This window comes from Leopardus geoffroyi, chromosome C1 (assembly GCF_018350155.1).
Source record: "Leopardus geoffroyi isolate Oge1 chromosome C1, O.geoffroyi_Oge1_pat1.0, whole genome shotgun sequence".
NCBI lineage: Eukaryota > Metazoa > Chordata > Mammalia > Carnivora > Felidae > Leopardus > Leopardus geoffroyi.
This window is the reverse complement of record NC_059328.1, coordinates 114590597-114616982: the sequence shown is the minus strand read 5'-3', so window position 1 is coordinate 114616982 and position 26386 is coordinate 114590597. Positions and strand designations below refer to the sequence as shown.

At 39.4% G+C, this 26386-nt stretch overlaps 1 protein-coding gene across 4 annotated transcripts in view; it reads left to right on the top strand.

Annotated features, from left to right (window-relative positions):
- The window catches only part of CNTNAP5 (contactin associated protein family member 5), an 807688-nt gene that overhangs the window by 185955 nt on the left and 595347 nt on the right, over window positions 1-26386 (top strand). For all 4 annotated transcript variants that reach the window (XM_045479457.1, XM_045479456.1, XM_045479455.1 and 1 more), the window contains exon 3: window positions 15572-15765. In XM_045479457.1, coding sequence (XP_045335413.1) covers window positions 15572-15765 — 194 coding nt within the window. The remainder of the gene's footprint in view (window positions 1-15571; window positions 15766-26386) is intronic.

Genomic DNA, 26386 nt, shown 5'->3' with positions numbered 1-26386 from the left:
TGGCACAAATCCTATTCATAAAGAGTTTACATGGTTAATTTAAATTAGCATATCATTAATAGCTAACATTTGTTAGTGATAATATTGATATTATTACTTTTTTATATGTAATATAAATAATATGTATGTGTAAATATACATATATAGTTGGATAGATAGAAAGTCAAATATATACGTATGGTTATGTATATATACACAAAGTCACATATAGAGAAAAGGTGATAAATACAGGGTTGGATATATATAAATATATATATCCATATATTAGGGTATATATACATATACAGTATATGTGTATATAGTATATATATGCACGCATACATACTACTTATACAGAATATATAAATATAGTATAGTGTATATTATAATAAAACATATTCATATTAAGCACAGATTTTTTCATATGAGTTTTCTAAATATAAAATTTTTAAAGTTGAGAAAACTGTAATTTTTTATTTTGATTGGAAATATTAGTATAAAGCAGTGATTTATTTTTCACCTGCTACAAATAGACTTATATGCTGTCTGTCCACCGAAACAGCCTAGAAGTAATTATATATCTCTGTCTAATGAACACCTCTTTCTATATTTCTTCCTTTAAAACTTCCCTTTTATTTTATTTATTTTTTTTTAAATTTTTTTTTTCAACGTTTATTCATTTTTGGGACAGAGAGGGACAGAGCATGAATGGGGGAGGGGCAGAGAGAGAGGGAGACACAGAATCGGAAACAGGCTCCAGGCTCTGAGCCATCAGCCCAGAGCCTGATGCGGGGCTCGAACTCACGGACCGCGAGATCGTGACCTGGCTGAAGTCGGACGCCTAACCGACTGCGCCACCCAGGCGCCCCAAAACTTCCCTTTTATTTTAAAAGAGGAAAGATATTCAGTATACCCCAAAGTGCAAACTGTTATGCATGGTGTGAAACAGTTATACAGATATACAGATATACATGGAGATTTCAAAGAACATCTTGGTTTTCATTTGAATTCTCCATGTAGTGTTTTAAACAGCAAGTTCCCTGGCAGATGGAAATCATTGCTACTCAGCACTGTCATGATCAGGTTTGGCTCCTCCCTAAGTGGTAGGGTTGGGTGTCTACCATCATACAACTAAATCTCATATCAGCAATCTACTTACTACTTACCAAGAGCCATCACTCTTCTAGGCCTTTAAGGTGCATCGCTACTACCCTCTACACAGGTGTTATTATCTTGGTTTCATAGATTAAAAAAATGCCATGGCACACAGTGGGGAAAAAAAAAAGAATATTAGAATAAATATGTTTAGGTAGACACAAAACTAGCTACTATCTTACAATACAATAAAATTGGGGGGTTGTATCTTCTCTACTGGAAAAATACTTTTAAGTTAACATGTAACTTCTCAGTATCTAAGATCTAATTATCAATCAATGAATAACAAAACCAAATAACAGGCATATTCTAGAGAATTAAAGAATCATTGAATGGTCCTGTTGAAAACTGCCCAGGATGATATTGAAAAGACATAGCATACTCTTTTTTGATTTCCAAGTTCTGGATGATGTTTTTTCTTAACATACTCCATTTCTTCATTCCTGCCTTCATTCGTTCATTCACCTATCACAGTATTTCATGAATTCCTTCTACTCTACCCCATTCAGCCTTCTATCCATTTATCAGGAAACGTCCTGGTATGTTACCCAAGATGAAATACAAGCTGTAAAATTCTTGACCTCCATGAGACTATGTCTCCCTCGTATTGAGTGCGCTCAACCGTGTTCTTGTAGCTGTTCAGTCTTGAGCTATTTCACAGAGGTGAACTTGGCTGCAAGTCCTGGGCACGATTTAAAACTGCTGCCTCCACTGGGATCACACACCTCTGGCGTACATTGAACATAGGTAATGAAGGACCACTTTACCTCTCATCTGGGCTCAGAACTCAAGCGCACACAGTTTTCTGACCTGTACGCAGGAAGAAAGGATGCCCCACTGGTAACTTTGTCACGTTGGAAGCAGGGATCAACTCAAAAGTTGAAAAGAAGACTATAGAAAAGGTGTGCCGATGAGTGTCCTCACGCCCTAAGTAAAGCAAGTGTCATGAGTTCTGACTAGTGACTAGTGACAAACTAATATTTCTGAGAAAAAAATGCAGTCTTGGAAACAGCCTTTGCCCTCAGGTACTGCTGTGGGAACCACATTCTGGGCAACCTGCAAAACTAACAGGGAGATTGGTTGGCTAAATGCCCACCATAATAGCATTCGTATTGTTATCTTATCTAGGGATGGGATTTGCCAAATCGAATTTGTGTTCTCTCCCTCCACAACATCCCTCAGCCCTTTTGTCATCCACCCACAAGGAAATAAAAATTAAAAAAGAAGAGAGAGAGAACAAATTACTTTTAAAAAGAACACGACAAAATATATCAAACTGGGGGTCAGATCGCCATTAACTTAGGTTACGAAGTCAATCTATATAATTGTGGCTTAGGAGGGATCTGACTTTGTCAAATGGGATTTGTTTTGTGGCAAGAAAGCTTTTGATCTGGGCTTTAAAGTCAGCTGGGCTTTGAGAAGCACTAACTGTCAGCAGGAAGCCCAGAGCTGGTGGCACGGTGTGAAGCCGCTGAACTGTGGGTTAGATGTGCTCCAAAGTGAGGGGAAGGTTTTAAGTTACTTTCTATGATTAAAAGGCAAATAACAACAGACATCTCTGGCCCCGGGAGAGGAAAGGTTTGTATTTTTCTTTCCCCATCCCATTCCTTTCCCCATCCGCAGTTCTGCAAACCATTACGTTTGCCATTTGTTCCTTGAAATTTTAATCTCTCTTCCTCACTTGATATATTTTTGAGATGCTTGCCTGTGTAAGTTGAGATTGTGTGTTTCTAGCATGACAATTTTGTTGCCATGGAGAATCTGATTTTTTTTTTTTTATGTCAGGGCCTTTCCCAGCTTCCTGGGCTCACGGACCAATGAAAAGGCTCACAACCCTTGCCCCCATTTCGCCCAGAATCCTTGCACGCTTTTTATTTTCTCCTTGGGCAACACTGGTTGCAAACAGCTGAGGACCCACAAAGGCCTCTGTAAGTTGGTTTTCAATCTGTTCTCACTGGTCCTTCCATGCAGAGAAGTGGATTCGGGACAATTCAGGAATCAGGGTTCTCACAATGAGCATCTTGGCTGTCTGGGGACTTGTTCCAGATAGCTAGGTGACAATCTGAAGATCCCGTTTCACAGGCAGCACTGCAGTGCCTGCCTGCAAATGACAGCACCAGTCTCCCATATGGATTGATGGAGCCAGACGTGATATGCGTCATCATCTCATCTGTTTGAAAAGACAATGGGACGTACAGAAGTCTCAGTGTTTCCTCCTCTCCACTTGAAGGGTCCTTTCCTTATTTTCAGTACTTTTCCTTTCTTATGTCCTGTCCTAGCTGCCCCCCTCGCCGCCCCCCACCCCCAGCATGGCCAGCATCAAGTCCTGTGCTTCCTTTGTGAGTTTATGCTTTCCTCACTTCTCCAAGTGTGGGCTCTATGTGACAGTGCAGGCAGCACCTGGGAGCCTGTTAGAAATGCAGGATCTCAGTCTCTGTCCCCAAAACTTCTGTTAGAACCTGTGCTTTAGCAACAGTTGCATTCAGGCAGTCCAATTGTTGGGGATGCCCTATTCTAGAATATCCCTAGACTTCTGCTCCTTCAATTCTTAACCTCTGTGCCTTTTTCAACGTTTATTTATTTTTGGTACAGAGAGAGATAGAGCATGAACAGGGGAGGGGCAGAGAGAGAGGGAGACACAGAATCAGAAACAAGCTCCAGGCTCTGAGCCATCAGCCCAGAGCCCGACGCGGGGCTCGAACTCACGGACCGCGAGATCGTGACCTGGCTGAAGTCGGACGCTTAACCGACTGCGCCACCCAGGCGCCCCCTCTGTGCCTTTTTCAATTCAGCATCTCAGAGGTGGGTGGAGGGGGGATGGGAGGAAATAAATCAAAGTTATCTAAGTTTTTATGAATATGAAACCACGCTCAAAACTAAGAAGTAGAAACTTAACCTCTATTTGTTGTCATTGTATCAGTATTCCAAGATAGTTGGCATCATTCATGTTTGTTAAGGATGAGGAAGTGGACTCAGAGAGGTCAAGTCACTGACCTAAGAATACACAGCTAATTGTTGGTAGGACCTGGACTTGAATCTAATTCTGTCTACCCAAGTTTAACTAGTATCTTTATTCATATTGATCTGAGATATTAATCTGAGTAAAGGTGGTGCTGGTATAATAGTCACCCCTTTAGGTCACTTTGGCATTTCAGGTGGTGTTGCCAGTGTTTTAACCACAAAAACTGGACTTTCAGGCGTCAAGAGAGAAAGAGAGATATGGACACCTGTGCCTCGTCGATGCCCTTGAAATCATACTGTGGCCTAATAGGCCAGTGGGCAAAACTAACCTTGACCTACATATTTAAACAAGGCCCTAGGCCTCTTCTCTGACTAGAATAGCAATAGATCATTGAGAGGTACAGAATAGAAATCTGCTGCTGTTTAATAGGAGCCTTGGGACCCTATCGCAAATGCAGACAAATCCAATGTGATGACCCTCTCTTTATTCAGCCAGGGTAACTGAAAAACACAATGATGTTAAGAGGGGAAGGGGGGATCATATGAACACTTTTTCTCACCAATAATATAATACTTCTGAGATTATAAACATCAGCATTCGGCACAACAAAAGTGATAGATAAACCCATGAAATTGACACTTTACTCCTTCCTCTGATGGCTGGTCACTTCCTCTGAAATGCCAAGCTGAGATTATTCTAAGCAGCACTCTGTAAAATGCTAGCTCAAGTAATCACTTATTTGATGCCACTCATACTTCACAAAGGGATAAGATCATCAGTTTGTCAGTTCACTGCATTTAATTCGAAGCATTTTCACTTAAAAATACAGTAATGCAGTTATGGGCATGGCAATTAATAGCAGATATTTGTCTAGTGGTTGACAGTTTACCACTGCATTTGCAATGAAGGTCACACCCAGGAGGAAATAATGTAGTTGAATAGCATATTGTATGCTGGATACTTTTGCTTTGTCTAACCTGGAGTAGTTAGGTAGGAGCTACTCAATTCGTTTGTTTAAAATCCATCTAGCAATCTTTCACTTAAGACATTGTGGAAATGCCATTAAAAAAATGAGCCAAGGATTATTGAATCTACCATATGGAGTGAAAATGATAACATATATCCAACTCCAAGAAACCAGAAAATAAGAGTTAATATAAAAAAGTAGTTCATCCTTCTCCAGGAGTCCCAGTGGGTGCCTCTTATCCTGTGGTGGTCCCTCCCCTGGGGACCCCTTTTGAATGTCTCACACTACCCTTCTCTTACTCAGACTTGTCTATGCAATGACTTACGTGCATCCGGACTAAATTAAAAAAAAAAATTAATGTTTATTTATTACTGAGAAACAGACAGAGCATGAGCATGGGAGGGGCAGAGAGAAGGGGAGACACAGAATCTGAAGCAGGTTCCAGGCTCTGAGCTGTCAGTGCAGAGCCGGACCCAGGGCTAGAACTCAAAAATCAGGAGATCCTGAGATCTGAGGCCAAAGTCGGATGCTTAACCAACTGAGCCACCTAGGCACCCCCGGACTTAATTTTTTAAATCAACGTACACATTTGCTAAAACCCCAGATTTTATAAGAGAATCCATGTCATTTGTTTTGCTAAGGACTTGCTTCTCATTAATCCCTTCCACAAAAATATCCAGAGCAATTGATACTGTCTCTGGGATATCTTTGTTAGGGTAATTTTGTGTGTGAGAACAACAGAAAACTCACTAGTTTGAAAAAAAAAAAAAACTCAGTAGCATGAAAAATTATTAAATGGTGGAAACTCGGCACATGGAGATTGAGAGGTGTCCATACTGTTACTTCTTTTTTTCAATTTTATTTATTTATTTTGAGAGAGAGAGAGAGAGAGAGAGAGAGAGAGAGAGAGAACAAGTGGGGGAGGGGCAGAGAGAGAGGGAGAGAGAGAATCCTAAGTGGGCTCTGTACTTCCCCCTGAGCCTGAGGTAGGGCTCAATCTCTGTGAGATCATGACCTGAGCTGAAGTCAAGAGTTGGACCTTAACTGACTGAGCCACCCAGGCACCCCCATACTTCTTTTTCTTGAACAGCATGATAGTTACAAGGGTGTTCAATCTGTAATAGTTTATTAAGCTAAATATTTGGTTTGTGAGGCTTTCCTGTATCTGTGTTTTATTCTATATTTTTTCAAAAAAACACCACCAGGAATAAAAATAAAATTTATTACCCTACATCAAAGGAAGCCCTCAGTGAAGACAGGCTTCAGAGCTAGTGGATTAGTTCATCAATGCCATCCTCGGCGTCTGCATCCTTTTCCAGCTAATATGCCTGCCCCACATCTCAGCCAGACTTAATAGCATTCTGAGAAACAGAAATCACGGGCGCCTATGGCTTGCTTTTAAGCCATCCAATTTGATTCCTCAGAACAACGTCAGGATGAATGTCACCTCAGAACTTGTTTTAAAAAAAAATGTAGCCTGTCTAGACTTATCCTAATCCCAGATCTTCTGGACCAGAAAGTCTGGCAGAGGGACCTAAGAACCCCTGTTTTTCCAAGCTCCTCAATTGATATTGATGTGCTGAAGTTTGAGAACTATGGCGTAGAGCTAGGAGACTCTTCCCGGCCCCACAACTGCCCTACTACTCTGCTTTCACATCACCAGCAGTTTTTCTCTGTCCAATTAGCCATAATGTGGTCATGTGTCCACTCCTGGACCCAATCACAGTCAAAGGTGGTAGAATTACCTTGACTGGCTTTAGACTAGTAATCTGATCCAGAGTAAGAGAATAATTGACTCTATTTCTTCCCTCTCCTCTCTCTCTCTCTCTCTCTCTCTCTCTCTCTTTCTCTGTCTCTCTCTCTCTCTCAAGCTGTATCTCCTACCATTTTGGTGGGTTATACTGCACATCTTCCAGTCAAAAGAGTAACTTCCTAATCAAGGGAGGAACTGATGCCAGAGTTATTTTTTTGAGCCCCAAATGAAGCTTTTGAAATAACAATGAAACACACTTGTATTTAACCATTTTGTGGCCATAGTGGTTAAACCTACGAAGAGACAAATATTATCTTGATCCTTGATTCTTGGTAAAGTGGACACTTAACTATATTATTTTTGTAGAAGGAGAGAAATTACTTGCCCAAATTCATGCAGTCAAAAGTGATGCTTTCAGCTCAAACACTGGCTTTCAAGACTAGGCACTGTCTTTCAAACAAAACTGTCCTAGGAAGCCAAAGTAAATGTAGAATGTGAGCTGTGCTAAAAAGTATGCTGCTCACGAGAGAAAAGTTTTAAGTGGCAATGCCAGCAAGATGAGATCTGCAGGTTTAAATGAGTTTTGATTCCTCTTCTCCATTTTCCCTTAAAAACTCTTGGGAGAGTCATTTTTTCTCTATCTGCCTAAAAACAGGGAGCGTGTCTTATCTTGCTGCTCAATCTTTTATACTGCTTTACTCATGGATGGAACTCAATAATTATATATCCATTAAATGAGGAATAAATAATCCACTCACAGCTCCCCAGGCCAGAGCAGCCGATGAGTGGAGTTAAACTGTATTGATTTGACAAATTAAATAGAACTCAGCCTCTACCATTTTATAGGAGAAATTCTAGAACAATGCTATCCAATAGAAATTTCTGCAAGGATGGACTATCCCTTAGCTGTGCCGTCTAACATGGTAGCCCCTAGCCACACATAGCTTTTGAAATGTGGCTATTTAAGAATTGAAACTTTAATTTAAGTTAAGCTAATTTACATGTAAACAGCTACATCTGGCTATTGGGTATCACATTGAACTGTATGACTCTAGGGTCTTTTCTTTTTTTTTTTTTTTTAATTTTTTTTTCAACGTTTTTTTATTCATTTTTGGAACAGAGAGAGACAGAGCATAAATGGGGGAGGGGCAGAGAGAGAGGGAGACACAGAATCGGAAACAGGCTCCAGGCTCTGAGCCGTCAGCCCAGAGCCTGATGCGGGACTCGAACTCACGGACCGCGAGATCGTGACCTGGCTGAAGTCGGACGCCTAACCGACTGTGCCACCCAGGCGCCCCTAGTCTTTTCAAGTTTTATATACAAGAACTTCTCACGTGGATGTTTTTCACGTGTATATGAATCAACCGTTGGCCTGCAAGGGGCATCAATGTGAGATATCCTCCTTGGGACCGAACTCCAAATTTTCCAAGCCCCAAATGCCTTCCTGCTGCTTTCCCTCACTTCTTGTGTAACTTCTGAACTCTGAAACGTGCAGCCAGATATACTTTTCCGATCCATGAGGACCTTAATGGCTCCACTGTCTCACAAGGGAAGTATTCACTGTAGGACGTCACAGCTGAACTGTGGGAGTAATGAACTTTAGAACCCTTCAGAGTAATAATACAGCTCTCTCCTAGAAACACAGGCACACAGGTATGTGACCAAGCACACTCACTGTAGCAAAGGCTGTTGACACCCACATCTCCTGGACTTTACCACTTTCAGAACAAGGACAACATCTTAGATGAGATGAGATGGGACTTCTTGTTCAAATGATTTCTGGGGGAGTGATTTCTGGAGACAGGCTGTGAGGGAAGACAGAGGGGAAAGCTAGTAGGAAATGTGGTCTCAACTGAGGTCTAGCTTCCTTCCAATGCCAAGAGGAAGTTCTGGGCCACCATAAATATCAGCCACGTCTTGAGACAATGGGATCGGCTTTTGGAACTTTGTATCCGTCCATCACTGGCTGAGATGAGAACCAGGAAGTGGTGACTTCCCAGGCAAGAACACTTCTGTTTGGACAAGAGCAAATCTCTAGAAAAGGGGCAGACAGTTCTAGTTGTCAGCCTGCACCCATAGCTGGGCGATGAATCTATCTACTAAGGAAGACCAGAGAGGAACCCTGAAGACATCTCCAGCATCACCACTTCCAACCCCAACATCTACACATTCTCTACTCTGCCCGAAGGGCTATCTTTCTGTGCTTTAAACACCACCCTGCCTACCCGCAGTTTCAATCAACACTTGACTGAGTTCGTGTATAAAAAACCTGTATATGGTAATGATCTGACAACAGAACCCTAAAGTGCATCCTGCACTGGTGAGATTAAGCTCCTCCACAGGAATGGCTGGCTTGCAGGTGTGCCACGGGTCAGCTCTCCTCCCTTCCCTGTCTCATCTGCATCCCTCTCACCCAGCTTCCTGGGGTCAGTTCCCATATGAGCTACTTACACTCAAATGCATTCTTCATAATTGACCTCTGGTAAACCCAAACCAAGTCACGCACAGAGTCACCGCTCCCGGCATGACTCTCGAGGCAGCCTCTATCATGAATGGGTCCGAATGGAACCCAGACCCTCCCTTGCCTTTCATGAGTGTCGTCTTATGATCACTTTTGGTCTTCTCTGCAAATTGGCCTCAACAGGCCCACTCCACATTTCCTACACGTGTATCTGTTTTGAAACCTACAGGGTATTTTGGTCAGGTTCCCACTTGCTTTTTCCCAAGAGGCTCCTTAGTCCCTAAATAAATGTCCCTAAATAGAAGTGTAGGAGGACCAACCTGCGACACCCAGGTCCTACTCCACGTGCCCAGTAGCAGAAGGATGATGCCCAGTCTTCCCTCCAACACCCCCCGGCCCCAAGCCTCAGAAGTTACTTCCCAGGGACGCCTGGGTGACTCAGTCGGTTAAGCGACCGACTCTTGGTTTCTGCTCAGGTCATGATCTCACCGTTCATGGGCTCGAGCTCCACATTCTATCCCATGGTCTGATCTCTCTCTCTCCTTCTCTCTCTGCCCCTTCCCGGCTCACCCTCCATCTCTCAAAATAAATAAACAAACATTAACGAGAAGAAGAAGTCCCTGCCTAGCCACAGGTCCCATTCCAAACGAATGATAATGACGCTGTGCTTACAGATGCAGGAGGCCCCCCCTGAGGGCTGTGGAGAAGTTTGCCAATGTTGTCATCCCTCTTACCCATACTGAGTAATGTTAAATATTTATGAGACCATCTCTCTGCCTTATTCATTGCCATCACTGGGCAGTTTTGTCCCTGAAAACTCTTGAACCTTTGCTTACACAGGCACCGAATATTTAATAATGATGCAGCTAGTAATTCAAGCTAGCTTCCTACTCATTTGTGATGATGTGCTTGTGGTTTTTTAGGGCCTTGAGTAAATCTGGAGGAAAGCAGCCGCATAAGAAACCTTCTCCCTCTAGGGTTTATTTTGGGGATTTTGTTTTAAATGGCCATGTGCTTCAAATAGTTTAGGTGTGAAATGCCGTGTGTGTGATTATTCTACCTCTTGTTGGTCTTGTACTAAAGGGGCTCACTCTCCTTTTGAAAGATAGTTGTAAACTTTTGCTGGGCAGAGACCCATTTATAATCCGTTCTGTGCCCATTTCTAATGTGTGACCTCAATCAACTCTCATTTCCTTTGCTGAGTTAAAAGTGGCAATAAGGGTAGAAACTGAGGAATTTCTGCCTTCTACCAGTTATTCTGTCTCATGCTCCAAGCTTCTCCTAGTGTGTAAAGTGGGGAATAAGTATCATGGTGTAAAGGGCTGGGAAAGGAGCTGGCTGGGTGTCAGAAGACATGCCTCTTTGGTCTTACTTTAAACCTGTTTAGAATTCTCCATGAAGAAGAAGCATCGGTGAGACATCAGCACGTTGGGTCTCTCCCCACGATAAGCTGGTTGACTCTCTGAGGCTGCTTTATTCTCTCATAAATGGAAATTTAAAAATATATTGCTGATCGCTATGAGAATCAGGTGAGATGTTGAAAACGTGCAAAGAATTATGTTTCTAGTGATAATTGCTGTTTTGGAGAAGGAAAAGCAACAGGAGGGGGGTTCTCTGACCATCCTGTGGAGAGGCGGTGTCGCCGAATAGTTAAGAGATTGGGCTCTGGGTCCTGGTTTTGTGAGTTGGAATCCCCTGTTCTGCCACTTACTAGTTGTGTAGTCATGTGATCGTGGAAAAGCTGTCCAACCTTTCTGGCCTCAGTGTCACCACCTGTAAAATGGACATAATCATAATAATTAATATCTATGTTGCAGAGATAACTGTGAGGATGAATGAGTCCGTGTGTGCCAAGTGCACAGGGTGGTGCTGAGCACTGAACAAGGACCATCTGTTATCTAATAGTGGATATGAATGAACACTTCAAGGGCTTGCATAATGGGGTGATGGGAAGGAACAATAGGCTTAACTGGGAGTGATAATAACTATTGATGCAAGAACAGAGATGGATATTTCCCAATTCACAAAGTTTCAGATTTCCTTGGCAATTTTAAGTCTCCATTTAACTACACTTCTGTGTCTGGTGTGAGGAATTGGGGACCGAATGAGAGAAGGGTGCCCATCTTAAATCCAGAGGCAATTTCATGTGGTTATTTGTTGTTGTTATTTTTGATCATCAAAAATGGCATATTAGATTTAAGCTATGTCGGTCTACAAAGTAGATAAATAAAGCAAATCTCATCTGTAAAATATTAGAATGGAAACTGTAGAAGCTGTCTCATCAAGTTTTTCACAAACCACTCAGCATGTCAGAAACACCTTTCTAAAAAACAAAACAACAACAACAACAAAAACAGATTCTCAGGTTAGGCGTCTGAATACATTATCAACGAGAAGGCCCAAGGATGTATATTATCATCTTTACAAGGCCTCAAGGTGTTTCTGATGATGGAACACCTCTGAGAATTTCTCATCCAGTCTAACCTCAGGAGCAGAACTGTGCCTTGAACCAGGTCTCCGGGCTTTTGGCCCATAATCTCCTTTTCCCATCCTGTCCCCAAAAGTCACATAATGCACAGGTAGAGTATGGGGGCTTGGGCTGTGCTAGGAATAAATTAAGATACAGCATCAAAATCATGCAGGATCTCGTATTTGAAAACGATTGGAAAATTCTAGGTGACATAAAAATGTAAAGTTACTTTTCCTTTAAAATCAAAATCTTCCTTGAAATGTGCATTAAAATCTCCTAAATTTCAACTGCAAGGATTGTGGGGATTGCAGTTAATAATCATCAATACCTTAGCCACAATTACAGGCAGCACTGCTTTAGTCAACACCTTTGACTTGCCAAACACAGGTATCTGTGTGTATGTTACACCCCCAATTTAGAGAATAATTCAGACACAGAAAGCTAGTGTGGGCTGGTGTGTCTTCAGAGTAACTGCAAATAGTATCTTCAGGGTTCTCTCATCATTTTGAAAACACATTTATTGTTTGGTGCAAGGAACAAAATGTTTGTCATAGCAACCGTGGCAACCCTGGGTACTTGGCCTATTAGCTGTAATGCAGGAAACATCTTCAGCAGCAGGAAAGGAGTCCTTGGCAATTATCACCCAGATAGTGTCCCTCTGTTTGAAGAGGGTCGGCTGAAGCTTCTGGGTTTGGAACATTTTTTAACTGTTTGTGCTAATGAAGGTGAACAGCAACAATTCCCTTTTGGTTAATTTCAGAGTGGCTTTGGCTCAGACAAAGTTGAAGAAATGTTTTAGCGTTAACTGTCCCTCTTTTGTTTTGGTTTGGGTTTTGGTCAGTCTTCTGTGATTGGATGCTCTGCAAGTTGACAAGGAGAATTCCTTGTCATTTAAGGCTCTGCACCATCAGCACAGAGTCCGACGCAGAGCTCAAACTCATGAACCGTGAGATCATGACCTGAGCCGAAATCAAGAGTCAGATGCGTAACTGACTGAACCCCCCAGACACCCTTCTCTCTTCCGTCCTTAACATACATTCTTATCATATATGAATAATGATGATAATAATTAAAATAAATGAAGAAAAAAATCCTAAAGCACAACTAGGAAGTCTGGATAAAAGAGAAAATAGTTAAGGTTTGAGTATTTTGATTTTCAAACATAGTGGTGGTCACCCAGCAAGTCACAAGTTCCATATTATACCAACAGCTGTCAAATTGTTGCATATATTCTTTATGCAATAAACCCCATAAATATGAATTATGTGAGTCTCAGTTTCTGTAAGAAAGATATGCTGATAAGAGAAAATATGTTACAGGCAAAAAGCATAAAAGGATGGAATCACTCATATTTTCATCACTCAGAAGAAATCACCATACAAATTCCTCTCCTATCACGTTTTAATACTGTTGAGATCATATAGTTTATACAGCTTTGCTTTTTTCACTTAAGAAGAAAGAGGCATCATGAAACGGACAGGAGAAGAAATTGAATGGAAATAACGAGCAGGTTCAGAATCACTTTAGACTTCTTTTGGAAATGTGAAAGATCTTCTTAAGCCTCCCTGTCAGTTGTGAGAAGTTGAAAGAAGGTCTGTACTGGGAACTGTGGACGTGTTCATGAAGACAGAGCTGGTTGATAAAAATGTAGCTCTGGGTCTGGCATCTCAGAATCTCTGCTCAAATGCCTCCTGCTTATTTATTGATTTTCTGGGCTTTTAGGAACTTTTTTTTTCTTCTGCTACATATTAGCCTCAAAGAGCTATGATTAAACCCTGAGTGCCAGGTGTTCTAAACTTGCTGGATCTCAGTCTCCCTGACTATATTATGAGAATTGTGCTTTTTATCTCACAGGGTATTATGCATGTATTTAAAGTAGGCTGAACTGCAATATCAAATAAATTCTAATGTGCTACCAATGTCTCAAACAGCATAGATGTTACGTTCTTGTTCATATTATAATATAGGGCAGGCGTTTAAGTAGACAGCTGCTTTCCTCCATGTGATGATACAGGAATCCAGGCTCTTTCCAAGCTGTCATTCTGCCATCAGCTAGGGCCTTGGTGCCAACTGGATCCGTCAGTAGAAAGGGAAAGCAAGTGGGGAAGAGATTTGTTGGCTTGCAAGTGGCACATCTTCGTAGTCACGTTTTTATTGGAGAGAACTATAGCCATGTATGTGGCTACAACTCTAATAGTGTAGAGAGCTGAAAAATGAAATTGAGCCTCACAACCACCACAGAAGAAGAGATAATGGATAGTAGGGAAGTCAGCCACATCTGCCACTGTATTCATGTCTTGCAAAATATATAATAAAATACATTCCACAGTAGATGCTGAGAATGTCCCTTCTCTTCCTGTTTCTGCATTTCAACGCTTAAGAGCAGTAGCTATTTGTTAGGAGAAAATCAACCCACAACCTGTAGGATGTGCCTGTGACCAAAGTAGGACCCACCTCATGTCGTGTATCTCCTGTGTCTGCATGTCCGCGCCCATCGATGAGAGGCCGTCTGCACTGGGCGGCCAGGGCTCAGGAAAGTTCTCGGTTACCAAGGAGAAGTCCCATTGACTCCTTCCGAGATAGTGAGAAAGTAGACTGGGACATTACTAAAATGATTTTCAGTGACACAGGCTGAGCTCAAAAAGGAATTTATTGATTAAACCTTCTAAATTATAATTTTAACTAACTCCCCAACTCGATGCCCTGAGCAAGGTGCCTAACAGAGGTGTTGTTTTCATCTTGTCCCCACCCAAGGCGTACGCACTCTGCCATAGTTTCCACTCAGGATTCAGAAGGTCTGTGAACTCTTGGGTCAGTAAAAATGATTATTAACTTCTTTGTTCCTATGTGAAATGAAAATAGAAAACTGAGGCCACGGTCTTCCCACTAAGCAAGAGCTAATATTGATCTTCTGCAGAGTTCCAGAGTGTCAAATAATGAAATATTGGTCCCAAAGTCTTTTGTCACATGTGAGCATGTTCCTGTGTGTCAAGTACTCTGAATCCCAAGAAGATCCAGAAACACAGCCCACTCTGATGTCCTTCTGAGATTTTGCATATGATGTTCCCTTGGCCTGGCCGATCTCTCCAATGTTTCCTCTAGTTAAACTTGTTTGCCTGCAAAACGGTTATATTTGCTTCAGGTTTAAGCTCCACCATCCCTGTCTATAGGCCTTTCCAATCACCTAGCTAGGCGTCGTGTCCTCTGTGCTCCTGTTGTACCTTCTGTTTGCCTTTCATAAGGCTTCTCGTCATATCACATTGCATATTTTTGTCTGTGTGTCTTTGGTACCAAGAACGCCTCAGGTGCTCAGTGAACATCGGACAAACAGATGAGGCAGGAGTCAAAGACATAGTCCATGAACTTTCATCTTTGTATCCACAGCAAAAGAAGGAAAGAAAGAAAAAGGAGGCTGGCCCATGGTAGGTGTAGAGAAAACACAGAGAGGGATGAAAGAATGAAGAAAAGAAGGAAGGAGATGACAATCAGGCAGAGGATAGAAAACATGTTACACGGTTAAGGCAATAAGCAAATAAAAATAAATAAACAAAGCCAATTCTACTAGGAATCCAGAAAATGGAAAGTGTAATGACTGAGGAAAGACCAGAAGACTTATGGAAGGGACAGCATGGATTTGAGATGAATCTTGAAGCATGAGAGGGAATAGAATGGAAGAGAATGGAAATTCAGCCCAGTAAGGATGAGCAGGGCACGTTTGGGGGTAAAGACATGTCAGTGGAACACCATTTCATTTCTCTTTGAGAACTGTAAGGTGTGGCCCTGTGAGATGTTACTACAACCCACTCTCTCTGATCTTCTTCCAGGAACTGGTGGTTGGTCCCCAGCAGATTCCAATGCTCAACAGTGGCTCCAGATGGACCTGGGAAACAGAGTGGAGATTACAGCAGTGGCCACGCAGGGCAGATATGGAAGCTCTGACTGGGTGACAAGTTACAGCCTGATGTTCAGTGACACAGGACGCAACTGGAAACAGTACAAGCAAGAAGACAGCATCTGGGTAGGACATCTTTTCTCTTCTGGTGAATAAAACTGAGATGTGGTAATGGTAACCAGTGAGTGTTTCTACCATTTTCCTATACCCAGATTATTGGTAGCTTAGCAACTATTGAATACCCATTCAGAAATAATTAGACCGTATATGGGTCCTATCTCCAGCATGGCTCTCGTTCGAAGGGAAATTAGGATGTCTGTTGCAAAAGTTTAGTGTTTTCCTCCTCTTCTGGTAACTTGAGTAATTCACTGACTAGGCCTCAGTTCCTTCGTCCATAAAACCAGAAGGATGCAACAAGAGTCTGATTGTTAATGGCAATGTATTGATTTATTGAGTAGTATTTACTCACTTGTTTATTATGTACCAGGCCCTTTGCACACTTTGTAGTGCCCCGACTAGCTCAGTTATGTAATTTGACCGATATTGCACAATTCGTAAATCTTGGCATTAGAATCTGTAATCAGGTCTGACATTGAAACCACTGTGCTCAACAGCCTCTATCAAGATTTAAAAGGAATGAAAATGTTTAAAAATACAAGGCAACTACAAACTGTAAACTCATTCTGTCTTTATAAACAATCAGCAGCTAGGAAGCGAAGGAGAGTTTTCTCCAAGTTGTGAAAAAGAACTTTCCTTCCCTACCGCAAGGCCCAACCTCATGACCTTCTCTTGTTAGTGAAAGGCTGTCCCCAGACTGAGGTTAGAAAGGGAGAGCACATAGCAAGAGGTATCTGGAGGAAGCTTCAGAAACTCATGCACTGGATAAAAAAATGTATTCATTTGCGTTGCTTACAATTTAGGGAAAAACATCTCCAAATATTTATTTTTCTCCCAATGTGCATAAAATGTGAAGATTTGACAATTGATAAAATTATCTGTCTTTCTCATAATCTCCCTACATGTTTTTCCTGTGAAATTAATTCCAAGTTTGTTTTCAAACTGGTATTGGTCTACATTTGTCTGTGTTGGCCCTGCTTTGTTGGAAAAAAAAATTTTTTCCTATTTTATGTTTATTGCTTTTTGCTAACCTCCTACTAATCAATATTGCTAATTGAAAATAATAGTAAACTGAGGATTAAGATTAGTCATGAACAGATTGCATCTTGAGAATAGTATTATTATCATCTTTATTCTGGGTTGCCTATAATATTAGGTTGAATTATTTTCAGAAAGCATGTGTTTTCTTCATTTTAAAAATAGGCTTTTGGGGACTATTCTATTTTTTCACTCAATTTTGAAGCCCCTATACAATTTTACAGTTTTTTTTTTTTTTTGCTTCCTTTTATTTTGCTTTTAGTTCAAAAGGAGAAATAATCACACCTTCCATTTTGAGGAAGTTTTAAGGTTTTATGTTGACTTTAGAGGGACTAAGAGATGTGGGATTACTTATTTTCTTTGGCATGTTCAATCAGAACTGGTCGTTTCTCAGAATGAATTGGAGTTTTGAGTTATTTTTTGTCTAAATATTTTTATTAAAGTGTAATCGACATGCAATATTATATTCATTTCAGGTATACGACCTACAATTCAACATTTGTGTACCTTGCAAAATGGTCACATAATAAGTCTAGTTACTGTCTGCCACCATACAGCATTATTGTCCATATAATATTATAGTCTATATTCTCCAAGCCACACATTACATCCCCGTGACATCTTTATTTGATATCCAGATTATTTTACTTCTTGATCTTCTTCACCCATTTTGTCCATACCCCAAGCCCCTCCCTTTTGGCAATACCAATCTTTTCTCGGTACCTCTGAGTCTAGGTTTCGTTTGTTCTGTTTGTTTGCTTTGAGTTTTAGATTCTACATGTAAGTGAAATCATGTGGTATTTGTCTTTCTATGACTGACTCATACTACTTAGCATAACTCCCTCATGATCTGTCCATGTTGTTGCAAATGGCAAGATTTCCTTCTTTTTTTATGGCTGAGTATTATTATTCTGTGTGTGTGTGTGTGTGTGTGTGTGTGTGTGTGTGTGTGTGTGACATCTTCTTTATCCATTCATGCACTGATGGACACTTAAGTTGTTAGCATACGCTGGCTATTGTAAATAATGCTGCAGTGAACATACGGGTGTGTGTCTTTTTTGAATTAGCATTTTCATCTTTCTCAGATAGATAGCCAGTTGTGGAATTACTGGATCATATGGTCCTTCGTTTTTTAAATTTTTTGAGGAACGTCCATGCTATTTACTATAGTGGCTGCATCAGTTTGCATTCTCAACAGCGGTGCATGAGAACTGCCTGTTCTCCACGTCCTCGCCAACACTCGTTATTTCTTGTCATTTTGACAATAACCATTCTGACAAGTGTAAAGTGATAGCTTATTGTGGTTTTGATTTTCATTTCCTTGATGATTAGTGATGTTAAACATCTTTTCATGTACCTGTTGGCTGTCTGTATGTCTTCTTTGGAAGGATGTCCATTCAGATTTTATGCCCATGTTTCAATCAAATTATTTTTAGTGTTGCTGCCACTGTTGTTGAGTTGTATGAGTTATTTATATATTTTGAATATTAGCCTGTTATCAGATATATGATTTCCAAATATCTTCTCCCTTTCGGTAGGTTGCCTCGTGGTTTTGTTAATTGTTTTCTTTGCTATACAGAAGATTTTCAGTTTAATGTCCTATGTATTTATTTTTGTTTTGTTGCTTTTGCCTTAGAGTCAGATCCAAAAAAATATACACACAACTGATTTCAAAGAGCTTATGTTCTATATTTTCTTCCAGGATTTTTATGGATTCAGGTATCTCATTCAAGTCTTTAATCAATTTTGAGTTAATTTTTGTGTATGCTGTAAGATAGTGGTCCAGTTTCCTTCCTTTGCCTGTAGCTGTCCAGTTTTCCCAGCACCATTTATTGAAGACATCATCATTTCTCCATTGTATGTTTTTGCTCCTTTGTCATAAATTAAGACTCTCTATTTTGTTCCAATGATCTATGTGTCTGTTTTTATGCCAATACCATATTGTATTTTGATTACTCTAAGTTTGTAGCTATGGTTTGAAATCAGGAAACATGATGCCTACAGCTTTGGTCTTCTTTGTCAAGGTTGTTTTAGCTATTTGGAGTCCTTTGTGGTTCCATATAAATTTTAGAATTCTTTCTTCTACTTATATGAAAAATGTCATTGGAGTTTTGATAGGGATGGTGTTGAATCTGTAGATTGCTTTGGGAAGGATGGACATTTTAACAATAGTTATTTTTCTAATCCATAGCATGAAGTATCTTTCCATTTATTTCTGTCCTCAAAATCTTTCACTGGGGTTTTATAGTTTTAAATGTACAAATCTTTGGGGCGCCTGGGTGGCTCAGTCGGTTGAGCGTCCGACTTCGGCTCAGGTCACGATCTTGCGGTCCGTGAGTTCGAGCCCTGCGTCGGGCTCTGGGCTGATGGCTCAGAGCCTGGAGCCTGCTTCCAATTCTGTGTCTCCCTCTCTCTCTGCCCCTCCCCCGTTCATGCTCTGTCTCTCTCTGTCTCAAAAATAAATAAACTTAAAAAAAAATTTAAAAAGATGTACAAATCTTTAATCTCCTAGGTTAAATTTTTTACTAGGTATTTTATTCTTTTGGATGCAATTGTAAATTGGAGTTGTTTTTTTTTTTTTTTTTATTTCTCTTTCTGATACTTTTACAGTGTATAGAAACATGACAGATTTTTTCATATTGATTTTGTATTCTGTTACTTTACTGAATTCATTTTTAGTTCTAACAGGTATTTTTTTTGGTGGAGTCTTTAGGGTTTCTTATATATAGTATCAGGTCATTTGCAAATAGTGACCATTTTGCTTCTGCCTGTCCAACTTACACCTTTTATTTACTTTTCTTGTTTAATTGCTATGGCTACAATTTGCAATACTATGTTGAATAAAAGTGGGGGGAGTGGACATCCTTGTCTTATTCCTGATCTTAGAGGAAAAGGTTTCAGCTTTATACTGTTGAACATGGTATTACCTGTGGGTTTGTCACATATGACCTTGATTATGTCCAGGTACATTCCCACTATACCAGTTTTTTCAGAGTTTTTATCATAAGTTGATGTTGAATTTTATCAAATGCATTTTCTACATCTATTGAGATGATCATATGATTTTTACCTTTCACTTTTGTTAATGTGGTATATTATATTGATTGACTTGTAGTTGTTCAATCTTATATCCCTGTAATAAATCCAGCTTGATAATGGTGTATGATCCTTTTAATGTATTGTTAAATTTGGTTTGGTCACATTTTGTTGAAGATTTTTACATCTATGCTCATTGGGGATATTGGCCTATAATTTTCTTTTTTTTTTTTTAATTTTTTAAGGTTTATATATTTTTGAGAGAGAGAGAGAGAGAAGAGAGAGACAGAATATGAGCAGGGAAGGGGCAGAGAGAGAGGGAGACACAGAATCCAAAGCAGTCTCCAGGCTCCAAGCTGTCAGCACAGAGCCCAATGCAGGGCTCAAACCCACGAACTGTGAGATCGTCACCTGAGCCGAAGTCGGGCATTCAACCGACTGAGCCACCCAGGCGCCCCAGCCTACAATTTTCTTTTTTGTGTTTTCCTTGCCCAGTTTGGGTATAAGAGTAATTCTGGTTTCTTAAAATAAGTTTAGAAGCATTCCTTCCTATTTATATTTTTGGAAATTTGAGAGTAGGTATTAAATCTTTGAATGTTTGGTACAATTAACCAATGAAGCCATCTAGTTTGTTGGGAAATTTTTGATTACTGATTCAATCTCCATAATAGTAATTGGTCTATTCAGATTTTCTATTTCTCCATAATTCAGTCTTGGAAGATTCTAAGTTTCTAGGAATTAATCCATTTCTACTAGGTTGTCCAGTTTGTTGGCATGTGATTGTCCATAGTAGTCTTTTGCAATCCCTTTTATTTCTGTGGCATGAGTTGTAACTTCTCTTTCATTTCCGATTTTATTTGACCCCTCCCCCCTTTTTTGGTGCTGAGTGTAGCTAAAGTTTTGTCAATTTCAGTTATCTTTTAATTTCGTTGATCTTTTCTATTGGTATGTTTGTTTGTTTTTCATTTTTATTTCACTTATTTCCACTCTGATCTTTATTATGTCCCTCTTTCTACTAATTTGGGGCTTTGTTTCTTCTTCTTTTTTTCTAGTTTCCTTCAGGTACAAAGTTAGGTACAAAGTTTATACCTTTAGGTACAAAGTTAGGTACAAAGTTCATTTGAGATCTCTTTGTTTCTTGAGGTAGGTCTGTCTTGCTATGAATTTCCCTCTTAGAATTGCTGTTGCCTCATCCCATATATTTTGGTATGTCATATTCCTGTTTTCATTTGCCTCCAAGTAGTTTTTTTTATTTCCCTTTTGATTTCCTCTATGATCCAGTAGTTGTTCACTAGCATGTTGTTTAACCTCCATGTATTTATAGTTTTTTCTAGTTTTTTTTTCTTATAATTGATTCTTAGTTTCATACCCTTGTAGTCAGAAAACATGTTTGATATGATTTCAATTTTCTTGAATTTACTGAGATTTGTTTTGAGGCCTAAAATGTGACGTACCCTGCAGAGTGTTCCATGAGCATTTAAGAAGAATGTGTATCCTGCTGCTTTTTGACTGGAATGTTCTATCTCTACCTGTTAAGTTAATTTGGTTTAATGTGCCAGTTAAGGCTGATGTTTCCTTATGGATTTTCTGTCCGGATACTCTATCCATTGATTTAAGTGAAGTGTTAAAGTCCCCTACTGTTATTGTACTGTTGTCAGTTTCTCCTTTTTAAGCCTATTAATATTTGCTTTGTATATTTTGGTGCTCCTATGCATGCTGCATAGATATTTATATTACATTTCTTCGTTTGATCCTTTTATGTACTGCCCCTCTTATTTCTTTTATCACAGTCTTTGTTTTAAAGTCTATTTTGCCCGATTGAGTGTAGCTATACCAGCTTTCTTTTGCTTTCCACTTGCATGGAATATTTTTTTGTTTTTTTTTTTTTCATCCCTTAACTTTCGGTCAGTATTGCTTTGCCTCTGAAGTAAGTCTCTCATAGACGGTGTATAGAGGCATGAGGCTCACAGAGACCAATCTAAGCTCACATAATCAGGCACTGACAGTGCCGAAATATTAAATATTAGGATTTAATTCTAAATATAGGTTATTGCAAAACTGTACTTTCTATTTCTCCTTTACTATACTTGATTATTTTTTAAGCTTAACAAAATTGATTTACTCTTCTCACTTTCAATGTGAGTTTTAATGGACCCACTGTGTACAAATAATGTTAAGTCCTATTGCTTAATTCACATGTTGCTAAAGTATGGGTAAGAAGGCAGCAATAATATCAAACTGTGTTTGCATAGGGTAGAGATGTTGCTCAAACTCTCCAAAACTATATCAACCTTCAAGAATGTCCATCAGAGACTCAGTATTTTACCAAATACTTTACAGACATAGGCAAAATCTGACTTGTGGATAATATTCATTAGTATTTCCACCAAATTATGCTGCTGGATGAATAGATTACTTTAAGGATTTTTATTTGTTCATTTTACTTTTTATTTTAAATTTAAACTTAGAAGTAAGATTATAGATCCACCAAAATTAAGCCTGGTACACAAGATGAGCGCAATGGGAAAACAAGAGATTTTTACAAAACTCTCCAAATTGTTTTATTCAACTTTTCATAAAAAGTCAACACCTAAAAACATCAATATCAAGTACTGAATTAATTAAGTATGGTGTATAATGGAAGTAAAGAATCTCCTGAAGGAGACTTTCACATGGTCTTTTGAAGATCTTCGATTTTCAGATGATATGCTTTTAAAATTGAGTTAGCAAACAATGCAACTTAGTACATGCCATGGATAGCATATCAATTTACCAGTACTTGAGACTTATTTTATTTTACAAAGTTCATTTCGGAATGGGGAGCCTGAAAATTTATCTGTCTACACAATGTACACTATCAAATATTCATGCCCTAAGAATTCAATTTGAAGACTTTCTGACCTGGTACTGAATGGAATGTTCATGAATGAGGCCACCAAGCAGCCGCTTAGAGATGAATCATGATTTATGAACAAGCCAGAGTTTCCCACTACATTAAATAATCAGGTGTGAAGGTCTCAGGGACAAACATAGCAACAATTTTAGAATCTTAGCAGATTTAAAATCTCTTCCTGGTTGGCTCATAGACATGCCAAAGAAATGTAAATATTAAGTTTCCTAACTCTGAGCAGCAACATTAGCCTAAGATTGGCAAAATGGATAAGTATATTTGGAACAAAGGGACCTCTAATTAAATCCACACAGACTAGAATCCTGTTACCACCAGTCATTTTGAAAGATAGGTCTGTAGAAACACTCACTTTTTAAAATAGATACAGAAATTGCTGCTTCAGCTCTGGGTCCCTCTTGTATGTGTTCAAACCCTTAATAAATCTATCTGTGTTTCCCATGTACAGCATGCAAGTGCTCTAAATATGCATCCCCCTCTACATGCATTGGCATTTTCCTTTATTTTCTGATGTTTATCACTCTGAAATTTCAAAGACAGCTGCTGTGCTTGTGTTTTAATACATGGTGTCCTCTTTTTAAATCACTATCCACATGGCTCATGATTGTGAACAAGTCAATTAGGATCGTCTCCTCTTCTCACCTAAGACAGTTTTTCAATGTATTATAAAATTTCAGGCAAAATTTTACTTGTCTTATCCTTGAGCTTTCTGTGCCCCTCCCCTCCCCCACATTTCTGGGTAGATCAGCAATGTCAAGTATATTAGGAATGGACACAAAAGCTTTATAGGAAGATTCCAAAGTATGATCTGTTTTATTTCCTTTCTAATGGCAAGTGTCATACCCATTCTGGCTACAGCAGCATATTGAGGTAACAGTTCCAGTCATTGGACTCACAAGTATTTAATAATTATTAGTACATTAGTACAGAGCAACAAGCGACTGCTAAGATCTTCAACTTTAAGTTGGGCTCTGCCAGTGCATGTTGGTTGAAAGAGCATTTCACTCATCTCAAAGTTAATTTCCATTGTCATAGCCCCCAGATTCCATCACCCTTTATCACATCATCCTTTATCACATGTAAAAAATGATATATATCACAAATCTGTTACCCTTTTATATCCAAGAACTTCAGTACCAGAAACCCACAGTCTATAAAAGACAAAGAAAAATCTACCTGAAGTCCCCAAAGTTATCTTACACCTGACCTGCAGGCCCCTCACTCAACCATGTTTAGTTTATAAATAAAGTATCTTTTATTGAGACATATTGAATACATTATTTGCTTTTCCTGACCACTTTTACACATATATGAAAGTGTGCATACAAACTCTTTCTGTAATTCAATTCTAAATCCCTCCTACTTAGAGATTTTAATGTCACGTAAACACTTCAATAAGTTTTTCACTTACCCTACTGTGCTTTATTTATGAAGATGACAGAAAGTAAGAACTAGAAGCAATCTATAAGAATCCTGGAATTTCCAAATTTCTCTTTCTTCTAATTATTTGCCATTTTTTCCCTAAGTTTACTCCTCCCATTATCAATGTTAAAGCTATATTCATCTCTGTAGGTAAAGTTATTCTACTTGTCTTTTCCAAAGATAATCTAATGAGGCCCCCTCACGTACTAGTTTTAGACAAGTATCTGTTATTGCTGGATTCATCAACATTGACCACGAGGATATTAATGGTCTGTTTTACCTACATGTTCTCTTACTTGTCTCTAATCTCCATTTAATTAGGCATTCACAATCAGCCTCTGCTTAATGTAGATCATGTATTTTAAGATGGTATCATTCTAATCATTCCTCTTGCCATAACATAGGAAGGTTTACTCATGGGGGATGTAAGGGCCACAGTGATATGGACCACTGGGGGAAGACAAGAAGCTTAAAGAATTGAAGTCATTACTAAAGCAAGGGATTTTGCAGAGCTGGCAGCTAAAAATGAAATAATCACAGGTTAGAATACATCCAAAGGGTTGTAGTGAATTGGGTTGATTCCTCTGGTGTCTATATTCCAGGAAGCCCAATGCAATGAAGGAGCTATTCTATCTGGCACTCAATATGAATAGTCCCTCGGCTAAGATTACCAAATATATTATCTAATACCTTCTAAATAATGTTAATGAATTTCTATTTTAGGGGGGAAAAATGAAGTTTAGAAGGGCCAAGGAACCTAGTCAATATCACAGAAGTAACAAAGTGATGAACCAAGATACAAACCCAATTCTATGTGTCCATAAAGCCTAAGCACCTGAATCGCTTGATAACACCTTACTCAGTAGTTGATAACATAAGAATTAAGAGCCAGTATTCTCAGACAAAGGGCTGATGTAAACTGGGCTAGGATCAGGACACATTCTGGTCCAATGGGAAAGTAGCCCACTAGGCTAAACCAAAGTGGAAAATTCAAGTCCCATCTGGGCTAAAGCAGCATGGCGAGCCTTGTGGGAAAGCTTGGTGGGTATGGTGATGTCCAGGATGTAGCCCTAGCACATTACATCTTTGTCAACTAGTTTCAGATTCTTCCTACTGGTGGCTCTGAAGTCAGTGGTGTGCTCATAATTGTTTCAGAAAGAGGTTAGAACTAGCTCACTGGCCTAAGCCTTCTGTTGATGTTTCTATAAAGCAGATCATCAGAACAAGAGCTGGGAGAGACTGATGTATACAAAGCCAAAATCTGTCTCCCTCGAGTGTTTACACATTGAACCTCAGTTGTTTGCTCATGCAATGTGGGCATGAAAATGTCTACCTCCTACTCTACAGAATGGTTTCTCAAATCTTTTATTTTTAAAAAATGTTTTAAGTTTATTGTGAGAAAGACAGAGACAGCACAAGTGGGGGAAGGACAGAAAGAGAGAGGGAGAGAGAGAATCTCAAGCAGGGTCCATACTGCCAGAGCAGAGCCCGACATGGGGCATGAACTCATAAAACCATGAGATCATAACCTGAGCCAAACCCAAGAGTCAGACGCTTAATTGACTGAACCACCCAGGCACCCCTCAAATATTTTAACGACAACTAGACTCTTTGATTCCTTTCTGTCATGGATGCAATTTTCATTCCAGTAGGCCTGCTCAGTGATGGCCAATAATCACGTGACAGATTCCATCTGCCTCATTAGCTCATCATTACCCACTGAAACTACTGTAAATTATTGATATTCAGGTTACAGTTTTCTTTTCTGAATATCATGTTGCCTCTTCCCAATATGTCAGGCATTTAGCTCTATATTGAAGAATCCTTTGGCCTGTATGATAAAGTGGTCTATGATTTCTTGTAGCTTTATGGCGTCTGTCTTAATATAAAACACTTGCATATGTTAGCCAACACTTTTCTCACACAGAGGTCAATAGAAACAATGGATTATACATTTAGGTCATCAGTTCCCTGATTTCATCCTTGAGTGACTTCCAAACTCTCTGGAAGATGGCTGTCTGATCTTCATGATTCATGCACATTTATTTTGCCAATTTGGTCTAGAATATCTTGAGTATTGATCAACTGTTTGATATAGTATTTTAAGCCTACCAATTTCAGAAAACAATTTGTGAGTGAGAATCTCATTACCATCCACATATATCTTTTAAATTCTCATTATACACCAGACAGTATGCTAGGTGTTGGGCATAAAAAGGGGTGTTC